We start from the raw sequence: 16,549 nt of genomic DNA, 5'->3' as shown, positions 1-16,549 counted from the left end.
TTCATAATGCAACCCTTTAAATATAATTTTAATATAAAACAAATGATAAGGCCCTCTTATTGTTATTTCTGTCTAATGGTTTTCCATATCATTTATTACTGTAGAAAAACCTTCATGCTCTTTAACTATAACATTTTGTTATTTTGAAGAGTTATATATTACTAATTTTGTTTTCATCTTGAAAGAGAAAACTGCAACTCAGAAAGAGGTAGCTGTGGAAAAAGCCACAAATGTTTCGGATGTAGATTCTTCTGTGAACTCTGGACCGGTGTTTATCAGCACCAGCAGTTATGTGGTTAATTCCGAAATGGGGAACAGAAACATCTGAAGGATTAGACAATGATGAATTGATCAGAGATCCTAAAAATCCAGTTCTTGAAAAAGATGTTCATGAATTTGGTGCACCAACTGATCCTGAAAAAAATGAAGGATCTGGCAGCCATAAAGGTTCAAGCTGCCTTTCGGGGTTACTTGCGTATTTTCACTCGAAACAATCACAGTTTTTTATTTACTGTTAACATCAGAAAATTTTCATGCAACTATTAAGTTGATAATGACTCATTATCCATCCGTCCCACACCTTTACTACGGTCATAACTATGTTGAAATTTGAAACTTGTTTGATAATTCCTTGTATTATGTTGAATTATTATAAAAATCTATTTGCTTCAACTCAAGATGGCTTTCTCAAAATCAAATTTTTTTTTTTTTTCAATTAGAAATAATTGACTCGATATAATCTGTATCATATAGTGACGGTATGCATTAATATACTTACTCGGTATGTGCTTTTCACATTCACAATCATAATGTATCCTGCACGGCTTATTTATCATTTAAGTTTAATAATTATCTTACAAAAGTTGTGCATATACTTTTTGTATGTTTAAATATATATTATATATATCTTAGTTGTATAAAAAAATATTTTTATATTAAATATTTTTGAAGTGATAAGGCCTAGCTTGAATTAGATTGAATGTCTTTTACATCAATTTAATTTTCAATCAAACTAGAACTTGACTCAAATTAAAATTGAAATTTTATGTCAAGTTTAGGTAGACTCGCCAACATAATATCATAGCCACCCCTCTTATCTCCAGTTTTACAAGAAAATTGTTTAACAATTACCTTACATTCTTACAATATGATGTATAGAGGTGGTACTGGTAACATCTTACAATTTATTAAAATGTCATGCATAAATTCCATAATGCATTTGGAAATAGTTGTTATCTTGTGATGGGTTTTTTTTCTCTGGTTTGCCTACTTAATCTTACACCATTATTGATGTTATGGCAGGCACGCAGGGCATTTGGTTGCCATGAAGGGTATTATAAGGCTGCAGGCACTCATTCGTGGGCATTTGGTAAGGAGAACAAGCTGTTGTCACCGGCTACCATTTCTCTTTCTTGGAATTATCAAATTTCAGGCTCTGTTTCGTGGACAAAGAGTTAGATCTTCTGGTATTGGTCTTGAAATCAGAGCCAAATTTCCTTTATAGGAAAGCTGCGTAATAGCTGAACCTTGCAAATGCCTAGGATAATCTTATTATTTTGTAATTTGTTATTGCCAGTCTTCCCTAGAAAAAATTCATCTATGATTACTTGTTCTTTGGGGAAACTGTGATACTGCTTCGTAGAATAGTCGTCCAAAAAATTTATTTAATCTCCACAATTAGCTCAGATGGTGCTCATTTATATGGTGTTGGTATTGCGACCATTTACAATTATCAAAATTTAAACACTGAAATGTACTGTGTGAGATCATACTTTACCAAGCAATTAGAAGAGATCTGTAGTTCAAATACATAGATCTAGTGGAAATGTTCATCGAGGAAAAAATGTGAATTATTTTCTTAATATCCTAGCTTGCGTGGTTTGCAAGTACTTGAGCTGTATTTGCATGATTGCACTTGGGTGGTTGTAATTGTTTTCTGAATGTACTTTTATTTATTTTGTTACATTTTTTCTTGTTAAGCTTCAGAAAAAGCAGAATGAATGATAAATTTGTAGGACTGATGAAAATCCTTTTCGTTGTTCTTTGAAAATGAATAGAATCTTTCTAGTATTGGTCTTGAAGTCAGTACCAAGTTTCCTTACAGGAAAGGCTATGTTAGTAGCCTGACAATGCAAATCCTTTAGGAATGAATAATTGGCACAACCTTATCATCTTTGTAATTTGACTACCCATTCTTCATTAGAAGACTTTTTCTTATGATTACTTGGTTTTTTCCAGAAACAAGATATCTGCTGCATATTACTGATTGTCCAAATGCAATTTAAAATATCCAAATTATTCAGATGAGGTCCTTATTTATGGGTGTTGGTATTGGTGTGACCGTCTACATTTTGAAATTAAATCTTGAATGGTACTTGTTAAATGAAAAGTGGAGGGTTGCGTTAGGTAGTCGACAGCAGTGTAAAACTTGTCGACAAAAATGACATGAATCCTTAAAAATTGTGTTAATGCTAGGCGTCCCCTGGAAGCGACGCGCTGTATGGCCTGATACAGTGACAGTGTGCAAGGGCCGCTGACCGGCGCCCGCGGTGCAGTGTTAAATAGGCAGGGTTCCCACATCAATACGGGATGTGCGGCAAGAAGCCTAGTCCATGATACTAAAATTAGGATAGGACTTGGAATAAGGTTTCCTACAGGTAAATTAATGGAAGTTAATAGATATTTATGATTCATAGGAAATAAATATTTTATGCATTCAGGAAACTCAAGTGGGTTGGAGAGAAGGCTAAGGAATCGATAGGTTAGGATTTAAACTTTGTATTCGGTAGGAGTCGTACTAGAAATGGTGTAAGGTATCATTATAGATAGAGTTTAAAAGGATAATGTTTTAAAAATTAATAGGATGGTGATAGAATTATAGCTTTAAAGATTGTTGTTGAGGATAAGATTGTTAATATTATAAAGTGCTTATGCTCCTCAGGTAGGTTTGGATATAAGTTCTAAATTTAAATTTTTTGAATGACTTGGAAGAAATTAATACAAAAATATACCTCTTGAAGAAAGAGTTTTTATTGGAGGGATTTAAATGGACATGTTGGTAAAGAGGTAGAATGATTTTAAAAAGCATTCATGGTGGCCATGGATTTGAACGACGAATGAGGTGGAAAGAGACATATTAGATTTTCTGTTAGCTTTTTATGATTTTTCATTTGCTAAACTTATTTAAGAAAGGAATGACACTCATCACTTAAAAAAATGGATGTAAGTACAACCCAGATTGACTATTTTCTTATTAGAAAATTAAACCGTTTAGATTGCAAAGATTGTAAAGTTATTTCCGAGTGAAAGTTTATGTACCCAACATCGATTATTAGTTTTGGACTTTTAAGATAAAGGGCAAAATAAAAAATAAAAGTAAAAACGTTTTCTCGAGGATTAGATGGGGGCATTAAAGAATATTAACCAAAATATTTTTGTGAGTAAGATTTAATCTTAAGATTTTGTCTGTGCATAGAGGATGCTAATGTTATGTGGGAAAAAGTGGCTAGTGATATTAAGAATATTGCAAAAGATGTGCTTGGAGTATCTAAGAGAAAAGCTCCTAATAGTAAAAATAGTTGGTGGTGGAATCCAATTGTGCAAAGAAAAGATTAAAAATAAGAAGATTTGTTATAAAATTGGTTTAATTTTAAAAATTCTTATAATTGGGAAGATTATAAAAGTGGCCGTAAGGATTCTAAGAAAGGCAATATGCGATGCAAAGACTTAGCTTTTAGCGATTTATTAATAGATTAAATACTAAGGAGGGAAAGATATATGTATAAGTTAGCCAAACAAAGAGATAGGAGTAGTAAGGATTTAGTTCAAGTGAAGTGTATTAAAGGATGAAGATCAAAAAATACTTTTCTTAGAAGATGATATTTCAACAAAGGTGGATGAGATATTTTTGCTAAACTTTTTAATGAAGAGTGTTGAAAAAAGATTGACTATAGTGACCTTGCACCCTAATGAAAGTAAAGATTTATGTTTTTATCGGCGTATGTAGAAAACTGAAGTTAGAGAGGCTTTAAATAGAATGAAGGGTGGAAAAGCTGTTGGACCTGATGATATTCCAATAGAGGTGTGGAAATGCTTAGGAGATGAAGGGATTTCTTGGCTTACTAAACTTTTTAATACTATTTTGAAGACTAAAAAGATGCCAGATGATGGAGAATGAGTGTATTAATTCCTTTTTAAGAATAAAGCGATGCACAGGATTGCACGAATTATAGAGGTAATTAAGTTAATTGTCATACTTTAAAATTATGGGAGCGAGTTATAGAGCATAGGTTGCGGCGTGATACTAATGTTTCTCAATCAATTTGGATTCATAGCCGGGTAGGTCGACTATGAAGCCATACATTTATTCAGAGGTTTGATGGAAAAATATAGAGGAAATAAGGAGGATCTACATATGATATTTATTGATTTAGAAAAAGCATATGATAAAGTTCCAAGAGAAGTGCTATGGAGAGTTCTTGATAAGAAAGGATCATAATGCTTATATTCAAATCATTTAAAGATATGTATGCATGAGCTATTACTTGTGTTCAAACACAAGGTGGTTTGACCAAGTATTTCCCTATTTCGGTTGGGTTACATCAAGGATCAGCCTTAACCCATATTTTTTGCTTTAGTCTGGATGTTTCTCACTATACATTTGCAAGATGATGTACCTTGGTGTATGCTTTTTGCTGATGATATTCTTCTTGTTGATAAGACTAGAAGGGAGTTGAAGGTAAACTTGAATTATGGAGGTCAACCTTAGAGTCTAAAGGTTTTCGCTTGAGTAGATCTAAAACGGATATATGGAGTGTAATTTTAGTAGTAATAGTCCTAGTGAGGGGATTGTGACTTTGGGCGATCAAGTCTATAATAAGAGTACACGTTTTAGATATCTTGGGTCTATTGTTCAGAGTGATGGTGAAATAGACGGGGATATTATCAACATAATTCAAGTTGGATGGTTGAAGTGGGCGGAATGCATGGGCTTGTTATGTGATAGAAAATTGTTACCCTCAAACTTAAGGGAAAATTCTAAAGATGTAGTGAGTGCCTGCCAAATGCTTATATGTTGCTTGAATGAATAATCTTAGCTCTATGTCCCAATTACACGCTGTTCCATCGAACATCATAAGGATGATTCTTACAGTTGAATAGATCCATGCTTAAAAGTTCATAAATTAACATCCGTTGCAGAACTTGCGATCTGAGACCTGAAATCAGAGTTAAATAATTCAATTGTACTATTAACAACAAGTAAGGCAGAGTAAATAAAGCATAAACAACATCCCGTAAGATCATCTGCAATAATTAAGTCATCAGAAACAGTATTCAATGAACATAAATTAGTGAGAGCACTTAAATGCCCCCTAACCATGATAAGAAGCAGACTCACGCTAGGCCCGCCAGACTCACGAATAGAATGCAAAAAGAAAAAACAACAAAAAAAGTACTATCCCAAAAAACACAAACCCCAATAAACTCAAAAATAAAAGAACACCAATCTAAACTCAAACTCAATAATAGGAACGCACATAACTAATAGATGTGGGCCCATAAAAGAGAAGCATAATACTAAGTTAAGTGTGCGAGATGAGGAATGCTTAAGCATGGTGAGAAAATGGCTTTACCCTTTAGAGATAGCGATACGAATGAAGCATATACGTGAAAGGTTGGAGTAGCTCCAGAGAAGATAAGATTAGAGAGAGTCGCCTTAGATGCGTTTGTGTCACATAAAAGGCGGCCTTCGACCGACCCCTGCGTTAGGAAGTAGAGGTAATTAATTTGACCTGTGTGTTAAGAAAGGTAGGGTAGAACTAAAAAGACTTTTGGTAGAAAATATTAGGAATGACCTTTCTTTATTAGATTTAAACGAAAATTTGGCTTTTAATAGGACACAATGGAGAAAAAGGATTCATGTAGCCGACCCCACGTAGTGGGATAAAGGCTTGATGTTGTTGTTGTTGTTGTTGTTGTACTTGTTAAATTAAACTTTGTCTAGTGGATGATGCGACTGTACTTTAAGCTACCCATAAGCTTGAGGGCCTATAAGTGAGGATGATGAAGGCAGAAAGAAAGAGGAAGAGGAAGAGCAAGTGAGTGAAAAGTAAATATAAACAAAATCTTTATTATCCCAACCAGGAGTACAAGAATAATAAAAGCAAGAACTATGTTATGCAAAGCTTAAACTAAAGAAAAGGAAAACTAGCACAATATCTCTTTCTATTTTTTGACAGACTCTCGCTTATGCTGTGTTTCTTCTCCTTTTTCTTCTTCGTGGCTCCTCCCCTCTTTTTTGTAGGATTTGGAGAATTATAGTAGAATATGTATGGAGTATCGGAGTTGTCTTGTCAATCTTCGATTTGGCATGGCTGGCAGTGCCAAGTGGTGTGGCAATGTTGTGGGTTTGGAGAGTTACAGTAGGATATGCACGGAGTACAAGGATTGTCTTAACAAAGATATTCAATAGTGGGCTTTTGGCCTACCGAATATTGCATTATATATAGAGGGGGCGTCAACTATGACGAAGTTGGTCATGGTGATATACGCTTGCTTCCCTTTGCCCCAGGTGTTTGCTAGGGAGATTATGCCTTCGGCCTCCCTCTGCTCCCCTGAGAAACCGTAAAAGGGTCATGGAGTAGGAACTAGCTGAGAGGCTAGCAAGTTCATTTTATCAAAAACTGCGTTGAAAATGATATTTACCAAACTCATATCTATCGAAATGCTGCCAATCCGATAGTTGGTGATGAGGGCGGTAAACACAACCGCTTTGTTGTAGTGATTACCCCTGGCTAGTACTTCTCTGCTGCTGAAGGTGATTGTTGTGTGATGGGGGGGGGGTATGCTATGTTTAATTTATGTTTACTTGCATATAACCCAAATGAAAATGCAAGTACACGTATCGATCAAATAATAAATTGAATAAGAGAGTGTTGATCCCATGAGATAATTATGTGCTATTCGTAAATATTTTTGGTATTGTATACTTAAGCTTACAGTATTTATCCAACAAAATGAAATCAAGGATATTTTCTATTTCTATTGAGAAATTCAGGAAATAGTGAAGATACTAGTAAATAAAATGTTTTAAACTAAAGATTAATGACAGTGAATATAAGCAAACTCCTCTTCATTAGTTATGACTGTTGAGCTTGTAAGGATGTAAAGAAAGGTTTATGACATTCCTACAATTATTTTGTCTCTATAGACTCTAGAATACTAAACATCCTATGTCTAGGCATGTAAGCATTCTATTTCAATTCTCCTTATTGTTTCAACATTACTCTGTTGAGACAAAACATCACACTAGATGTTATATTTTATACATGAGCACTATATAAATTAAATGAAGAGTAAGATATATTGAAAACAATCATTCATACTTTTAAATATAAGAGTATACATTAGGAATTACAATGATTTTCACGTCATCATTACAAAACTATGAGTTTAGCCAACCATGGAATTAAAAAATTGAACAACACAAATTTTATTACTTGCTCAAGAAAGAAAGTACAAGTAGAGAAGATGAAAGAAATATCACATAGAATAAAGAATTCCAAATAGATCCTGCAGATGAATCCTTTCCAAAGTTAATCATCCCTTATAACTTCGCTCTCCACACATCTTTCCTTTCCAATTGATTGTTTGCTCGCTACAATATTGACCAGTCACTCTAAATGATGCATCTAACTATTCTTTGGTCTCTCTTAGACTTTTCTAAACAAGCTCTAAATAACCCTCTTTCAAAAAAAAAAAAAAAAAGAAAAAAGAAAAAAAGAAGAAAAAAAGAAAGCTATTTATACTTAATATATAAACAAATTCAAGCGCCACAAAACTCGACAAGATGGTGCTGTGGCGTTATAATATGAACTGGCGCCTCGATGCTACTAAATGCTCTCCGTTGCAGCACTGGATTGACCTAGTGTGGCTATTTGCTAATCCTGTGCGACACTTGACTGATCATGCATGACGCTTCTTTGTCTTAACTACTCCACCGCAGTGTTGCAAAAGTTGGACGCTTATTCAATCACGTCACCAATAGTCAGTGCTTAAGTGTTATAGCATTTATGTTCAAAATTGAAGTACTAACTTAAATAATTTTCTTTAGTTGATTGTTATGATTTTCAAACTATAGATTGTTGTTCTTTGTTCATTCAATTTATCATCTATAATTTTGTATTGTTCTTAATTTTAAATAATTTTTAGTTATTATTTTTTAGCCTGGTTAACTTAGCTATCAAAGTGTAATATATGGAAGACATTTCAACAGTTAAACTAGGGGTGTCAATTCGGGTCAACGGGTCGGGTTCGGGTCGAACCCGGAACTGACCCGGCACTGTTCGGGTCAACCCGAACCCGACCCGTTTTTAAAAACGGGTCAGGTTTCTGGACCCGAACCCGACCCGACACGAATGACCCGGGATTGACCAAAAAATGCTAATTTTCGGGTAAAAAATCAGGTCAATCTCGGGTTTTCGGGTCAAAAATGATTTTTCGTGTCACTTTCGTGTCACTTTCAGGTCAATTTCGTGTTGGCGGGTCAACCCGAACCCGACCCGATTTTTAAAACGGGTTGATTTCATGAACCCGAACCCGACCTGTTTCGGGTTTGGGTTGACCCGAACCCGGATTTTTCCGGGTCGGGTTCGGGTCGTGTTTCGTGTCGTGTCAAAAATTGACACCCCTAAGTTAAACAACCAGGAAATTTAATTAAATAACATAAATAACAAACAATAAAAAATATTAAAGTTATGCAGGTAACTAATTGAATAAAGTAAATACTAAACATGCCTTTTTAATGAAAATGATTATGAGTACAAAAGGCTTACAATAATAAAATGTACTGAATTACAACTATGCTAACTTGTGCATTACTACACAATCCAATCACACAAGTACTTTTCAAGCAAAAAATGTAAAATAAAGAAATATAAATAAAAACAACCACGTCCACAACATCTCATCTCTCTCTCAAGCAAGGAAAAGGAAAAGAAAGAAAAATAAATCAACGAGGATCAATCCTAATCATCCTCTTCATCGTCATTATCATCTGTTGCTTCTACCAGTGGGTGCTTCACATAAGGATCATTATTGACCTCAAAACTAGTATCAAGGTCGGTTCGATCGCGCACGATGAATTTTGAAAAAAAAAATGTCTAGTGGAACTCCTCGATGTGTGTCAACCAAAAATTCAAATCACTGAAATGGCCTCCGTTCACAAAACAGGCATTGCCAGCACATTTGAAAAAATGGAAATAGCTAAGATTGACACTCATATTGATCGGGTCGTCGATCGACAAAAAATTAAATTTCGCGCACACATATTATTGCAGCATTGACATGCTCAAATGATGAGCTGAAGTTCTTGATGACAAAACAAATGTTGATAGGTCGTTTAACCAAATGATTTGTGATACTCCTATAGTTTGATATACATATGTTCCACAATAGGTAGTAAAAGGGCATGTTTTGGTAGATTTTCTTGTTGCTCATCCCATTCCTGAACCCCTAGCCAATAACAACGCTAAATATGAGGCTTTAGTAGTGTGCCTTGAAATTGCCAATTTAATTCAGATTCAGTCCTTTCGAAATTTTGATGATTCTCAGCTTGTTATAAATCAAGTATTGGGAGTGTATAAAATCAGCAATCTCAAGTTTAGCTTGCTATCACCAACGAGTTCTTGATCTTATGAAGCAAGTTCAAATAGTTAAATTAGCTCGAGTATCTTGAGCTCAAAATAACAATGCAGATTATCTGGCCAAATTGGCTAAGAAAATGACAAGTATGAGCGATGAGCTTGTGTTGATTGGAGTCCACACTCGTCGGGTTTTAGAACCAATAATTTTACAATTCCCATAGGTAGAGGATTGTCGAATCCAAGCTATCAGAATGCAACTTCGGTTGATCCCCAACCTCCCCAACAATTGTTATTGAGAACCAACCAGACAAATCTTAAACAGTCAAAAGAAGACTTAAATCTAATAGAACTATAGAGTTATGTTGGTATTGTTTAGAGATTGCGATGACTGTAGACAACATTTCATTGACTACAAAAAAAAAAAAAAAACCCAACAAATAAATCATTAGCTACACAAATCTATAAGAGAGCATTGTGATATGCGTTTGTCAATAACACGCTGTATCGAAGAGATTTCATTCAAATGTGGCTAAGATGTTTGGGTACTGAAGAGGCTGATAGGGTGGTAGCTGAAGTTTATGAAAGGCTTTGTGGTGTGCACCAATCAGGTCCTAAAATGAAGGTCAATATTAAAAGAATGGGTTACTACTTGCCATCATTAGTAAAAGATTGCATTGATCATGCTAAGAAGTGTCATGAGTGTCAAATCCATGATGATGTTATATACCAACTGCCAAATCCATTGCACCCTACGATGGCCTCTCAGCCATTTAAATGTTGGGGAACATATATAATTGTCCCGATTGATCTAGCGTCATTAGTTGGACACCAGTTCATAGTGGTAGCAACAGACTGACTACTTTTCAAAGTGGGCTAAAGTGGTTCTGTTCAAAGAAGTCATCTCCGAACTCGTGATCAACTTCTTTATCCATAATAACATTTGCAGATTTGGTGTGTTACATTGCATATTCTCAGACAACGGCTCAACTTTTAAAAGTACCAAGATTTACGAATTCGTTTATCGACATAAAATGATTTTATTCATCTATATACCCCAAGGGTCAACGGCTTGATGGAGGCCTTTGACAAATATTGATGAAATTGCTTAAGAAGTTCTTTACAAAAAACAAAAGGGAGTGACATACCAAAATGATTGAAGCATTATGGGTGTACCGTACTACTTACAAGATGCTAACTAAAGCAACTCCTTATGCATTAATATTCTGGGTTGAAGTAGTGTTACCACTTTAAATCGAATCACCATCACTCTGAGTAGCTATCTAGTACATTCTTACTCATGAGCAAAATGATCTCTTGAGGATGGAAGAGCTTGATGCATTAGAAGGAATCATGCTATAGGCTCAGTAGTATTTTGAGATTTATCGAGTAAGGATGACAAGATCTTTTGATCGCATGGTACGTCATCGACATTTCAAGAAAAGGAATTGATCTTAGTGCTGAGAAGACCAATCATCCAACATTGAAGAATTGGTGATAAATTCGAGTCTAACCAGGAAGGTCATTTTGTTATTAAAAAGGTGTACCATGAAGGAGGGAGCCTACCAACTTATTGATCTGAATAATAAAAAACTCATGCTACCAATCAACAGTCGATATTTGAGGAAATATTATATATAAAGTTTGCTAAAGAAAATATTTTACTTAAATCTAATGTAAAAAAGGAGCACTTTATACGCACATATCAACATATATATTTTATTTTCTTGAAATTCTCTTATAGTACAAGAAAGCATTTCAAGTATATAAAAAAAATCCTCCTATAAGATAAGGGACATTTTAAATATTTATTTGGGCTGACATTATGCTATGTGTAAAGATCTCTAAATAAATATTTAAAATCATGAAATATAAAATTTTTTCTAGAAACTTGTGTAACCCTCCCCCGCAAGACAAGATATTTTAAATATTTATTTGGGTTGACATCGTGCTTTGCACTGATAGTCTAAAATAAATATTTAAAATAATGGAATATAAATGTCCTTTTTAGTTGAGGGGATATGGAAATTTTCCCTTTATCATATACATGTAAGAGATTCTCAAAGGCTCAAGACACCGTGTCTTCAATGTACCAATATCCTGAAGGTCAAGATAGAAGATTTTGTGTTCACACGCTCTAACAAGTTAAGTTAAAATGGCACAAATTCTCCTATAGCCCAAAGCTAAGGTTCGAATGGGTGTATGAGGTTGGATTCAACATGCCCAGATGTGGTCAAGTAGCTAGCAGTTCTGCTTACTGAATAAGTCATAAGAAAGGCCGCAATAAGGGAACCTCTGTTTCATCTGCCTGATAGCAAGGACTCTTAGATTCCCAAAAGCCTACTTGACTCGACCAACTCAAGTAGTTGTGGTCTAGAAGATTTTTCTCATCGACTGAAGGATCGAGATAACAATTGAGAGGACATGTCTCATTCAAAATAATTATTGAATATAGACAAACTTTAAGATCTTAAACCATAAAAGAATATTTTAAATTTGTAAACCTCAACGAATTCGATTTTGAGAGCGTGTTTTTCCTTAGCTCAATTCTAAAACCTAAGCGGGCATATGAGGTCAGACTTAACAAGCCATGATGTGGCCAAGTCACTGACAACTCTTCTTACTCAACTAGCCATAAGATAGGTCGTAGTAAGAGAATCCCTATATCAACAGTCGAATGTCAAAAGCTTTCAAGTTTTAGCTTACCCAACTTGATAAGCCCGTCAAAGTACAAAGTAAGGGACTGAAGAAACTATCCCATAATTCGTATAAAGCCTGAGGCTGAACACACGGGATTTTATCATCACAAATCTGTCATGCACAAAGCTCTGAACTAATGACTATTTGCAATCGACCTGATGCAAGCCTTGAGGGCTAGGCCACCGATATGCACTCCTTCATCAAGCCCACCAAAGCAAAAAACAATGGGCAGAAGATATGCAAATTTTTTGACAAGTCAATGAAGACAAATAAGATAATACTTCGTCAAGTCCGTCGCACAAAGTACGGGATAGAAGGAATCAAATTCTCAAATATCAAATTGGATTTGTGTGGATGAAGCCCTTCGAAGATGCATGATGATTGAGCATCCCCTAGTTGAGAAATATGAGGGATATTCCAGACAACCAAATGCTCCCTATATGTCGATGTGAACCTAAGTGTAGATGTAATGCCAAGGAAGAGCTGCATCATGCTCATTGAGCATAGGTTTTTCTGAGATGGTTCTAAATATTCCAAAAATCATATTAAGAACCATAGGAGCAATAGAAAGGCGTTCTCTTTGTGATAGAAGGATGGTCACTAGCAAAGAACTACATCGAATTCTCAAAGATTAAATTGGATTCGTGTGGATGAAGCCCTCCGAAGCTGCATGATGATTGGGTATCACCTATTTGAGAAATAGGAGGGATATTCCAGACAATGAAATGCTCCCTAGATGTGGATGTGAACCCATGCGTAGATGTAATGCCAAGGAAGAACTGCATCAATTTCATTAAGCATAGGGTTTTTTGAGATGGTTTTGAATGTTCCAAAAATCTTATTGAGAACCATAGGAGCAATAGTAAGGCGTTCTCCTTGTGATAGAAGCCTGGTTGCTAACAAAGCATCGAATGACACCTCATTTCTTAGGAAGGACGAATGCGCATATCCAACAATCTAAAAATTTATTAAGAAATAACACTTCACTCATACCTGGAAGAGTGGGAGACATGTACCCTACATTGGTGGAGGGTTTTGCGTGGTTTATGATAGATCGTCAGTGTCTCTTTGCCTAGCTCAAAAGAATTTTGTAGATGATTGGTGGGTTGATTGAGCTCCTCCTCTTGAATGAAATTGCGGATCCATATGTCTAGAGGGATAGTTGTTTGGGAGAACATCGATAGCTTGACCGCTTTACAAACTCTCCAATAATGTTTTAATAGATCCGAAGGACTGTTGGCAGAATCAATTCTCCCCTCATACTCTTGCTGGAAAAAGTCTACCTACGAAATAGCTTCTCATCCAAAGGAATGCATTCCTTATATCGATGTCCAAAGATTGGTAGGTCGGAGAAGGCCTACAGCTCCTACAATGTAATTGTCAGCCCTTCAAGGCCCTTGCAGCAGTTGCTCATTATCGAGTTCCATAATTTATCGCCCCCTTTATCCAAGAATGAAGGATATTCTCGAAGCTGAATATTGAAGCATATATAACCTCGTATATGACTGACTCTTTTAAAATATTTTTATGGGCTCTTAAAACATATCTTGCCCAAGGAACATATCCATGTGCAGGTCTAGAGGGTTGCCATGCCAGAGAATCTCAAAAACCTTGATTGTCTAACTTAAGGACGTCGGCGGTCAACTCCAGAATATTGCACATACCAAAGCTCACCTGAGCTACGGTTCTCTCCAGTGGGTTATGTCTGGTGCAATCAATGATTTTCATTTTGTATTTTGTATTTCTTACCTTTTGAATATTATGTAATTTTGGATTTTTTTTTCTTTTATATACCCTATAAAGGAAGGCAGCCGATGAACATGTTAGGTTGGTGCTTTTAGGTAATTTATCTCCTTTGATTTTTTCACTCATGTTGATTTTATTTGCTTGCTTCCTTTTGTTGGCTAAGTGGGCATTTATTTATGGGCTGATATTTCCTTATTATGCTTGGCCCATTTCTCTTTATCCTTGGCTGTTTAATGTTTGGTGGCTGTTGAAATTTCTGCTGGGTTACAATGCATATTTTGTATCTCTCTATTTGAATATTTTGGCTGTTGGTTCCCTGTGCTGTCTGTTCCCCTCCCTTTGTTATTTTCTATATTGTGTTGGCTCCTATTGGTTGCTTGGGGGGGGGGCACATTTATGTGACTGATTGGTTTCATTTTTTCCCTATAAATGAGGGTTGTTTGTTGCTGGTGGGGGTTGTTTGTTTCTGGTGGGGGGTTGGTTGTTGGCTGAAATCTTCTCTAAACATGAGGGTTTTTTATCCTAGCTTGAGAGCTACCATCTTCCTCCACCTAATTCTTCTATTCTTCTATCTATTTCATCCCTCACAGTTTCCCTTCCAATTGTATCATTCTTCTCCAAATATAGTGAATGTGGTATGTTGTTTGGTCGGTTTATTGGTATTTGCAAGAGGAGTGCCGACCGGTGTTGCATCAAGATTTCTATGACGAACCACTGGTTTGAATTTTCCTTGGGGCACCAATTCCTAATTTTTAGATTTGCATTTGAGGTGACCTTTTTTTTAACGTTGTTCTGAGGGTAGTTTATTTTATATATTAGTTTGTTTTTGCTAAGTTTCTTAGTAGTTTTGTTACATCTGTTTCTATTAAGTTTTCTTTCTGTTGTTGATTTTTGTTTACTAACGGAGGTTTCCTGTTTATCCTAGTGCTCTTCTATTTGGTTATGGAACTTAGGTTTCACCATTATCACCACACTTCAATCTGATAGTGGTCACTTTATAGGATTTTTGTATACCGAGGGGTTGAGCTTAGAGTGCGGTAGTAAGTGAAAGTTTGTAAAGGTTGTTAAACTTTAAAAAATTAGTCCGAGGCTCAAAAAGAGGAGGGTGAATTTTTAATTTTAAAATTTTTCCAACTTTAAAATAGCGACGATATTATTTTTGAAAAGTTTTTAAAAATTGAAAATACCAAATTCTAATTGATTACGGAAGCGAACGAGTTTATAAAAAATATTAATTTAATTACGATGATATTTTGATTTACGAAACAAAGCGATAATAATTGATTTTCCCAAGCAGTTATAATAGAAATAAAATGCAGGAAAAATAAAAGTGCGAAAAGGAAAAAATATACTAGAGATTTTTATAGTGGTTCGATCAACCTTTACCTACGAATCCCAGAGTCATTTGCTCCAAGTATTGCACTAACACTAATTGACTCTCCTTTTTCTCTCACAGTAAGGCGGAGAAGATCTTATAGACTCACTTTCACCAAATCTGATAGAGCGGAGTGCTAGATACTATGTCACCCTCCTGGTGACGGTAGCAAACATTAAGTCTTTTTTTCTCCCTCCTTGAGAAGACAGAGAATCTCAATTCCTGTTTCTCGCTCCTAGAGAGGGTAGAGTAGCTCGAGGACTTGACTTAGAAGCCTTTATCCTCAGAGAGCTTTCAAAGACTCACCAAGGCCACAGGAGGAGTATGGGTGTAGCTAGCCTAGAGCAAATGTGTGATCCCCTCACACTCCTCCCACATGCTCAATCTCACCTTCTCCTTCCTCTCAAATCTTGGATTTCTCAAAAGTTTCTCTCAGAGTTTCTTTAGCAGTCACACAATCCCCTCACCATTACAAAGAGGTCTTAAACCTTTGCTCAAGTATTGAGCTTCAAAAAATCCTAAATTCAAGTTAGCCATCTCTATTCGTACAATACGATTAGTTCAAAAACTGGACCTATCCAGTACGATGTAAACAGTTGTTCAAACGAACTAGTCAACTTTTCGAATACATATAATACGATCAAAAAATCGTCCATTACGATTTGTTAGCTTTTCTCTCTCGTTCGTACATGACGATTATCGGGACTATTAGAAATTGTCTTTGTAAATCATCCCATACTGTTATCATCGTGTAGTATGGTTGGTTGATTTCTTGTAGGTCGTCCTGTATGATATAAATACTGTACAATACAATTAGTTCAAAAATAATAGTTTTGTTTGGTACGATATTTGGGACGACCAAATTTCATCTCTAGCAATCCTTCGGTATGATCAATATCGTACAGTACGATCAGCTTTCATTAATTAAACCATCATTTGATTGACTAATTATGGGGGTTAATTTAAGTAAAATTATTAATTTTCGTACAATACAAAACTGATTGTACAATATGATTAGTTCAAAAATCAAATTTTAAATATCTTAATTTATCCGGCTAGGATTTTAAAATCATAACGAATCGTACAA

General features: G+C 35.4%; 1 protein-coding gene and 1 long non-coding RNA gene across 2 annotated transcripts in view; both read left to right on the top strand.

Annotated features, from left to right (window-relative positions):
- The window catches only part of LOC114580757, a 20,397-nt gene extending 20,078 nt beyond the window's left edge, over window positions 1–319 (top strand). The window contains exon 3 of the long non-coding RNA XR_003702313.1: window positions 188–319. This is a non-coding gene — a long non-coding RNA (uncharacterized LOC114580757). The remainder of the gene's footprint in view (window positions 1–187) is intronic.
- Window positions 320–1,295: 976 nt separating this feature from the next.
- LOC110113719 (protein IQ-DOMAIN 31) overlaps window positions 1,296–16,549 on the top strand; it is a 38,009-nt gene continuing 22,755 nt past the window's right edge. The window contains exons 1-2 of the mRNA XM_028699295.1: window positions 1,296–1,302; window positions 1,375–1,514. Of these exons, the coding sequence (XP_028555128.1) occupies window positions 1,296–1,302; window positions 1,375–1,514 (147 nt within the window). The remainder of the gene's footprint in view (window positions 1,303–1,374; window positions 1,515–16,549) is intronic.

The sequence above is a fragment of the Dendrobium catenatum genome, unplaced genomic scaffold, assembly GCF_001605985.2.
Source record: "Dendrobium catenatum unplaced genomic scaffold, ASM160598v2 fragScaff_scaffold_1232, whole genome shotgun sequence".
In the NCBI taxonomy this organism is placed as follows: Eukaryota; Viridiplantae; Streptophyta; class Magnoliopsida; order Asparagales; family Orchidaceae; genus Dendrobium; species Dendrobium catenatum.
The sequence above is the reverse complement of the archived record's forward strand: the minus strand, read 5'-3'. Positions and strand labels throughout refer to the sequence as shown.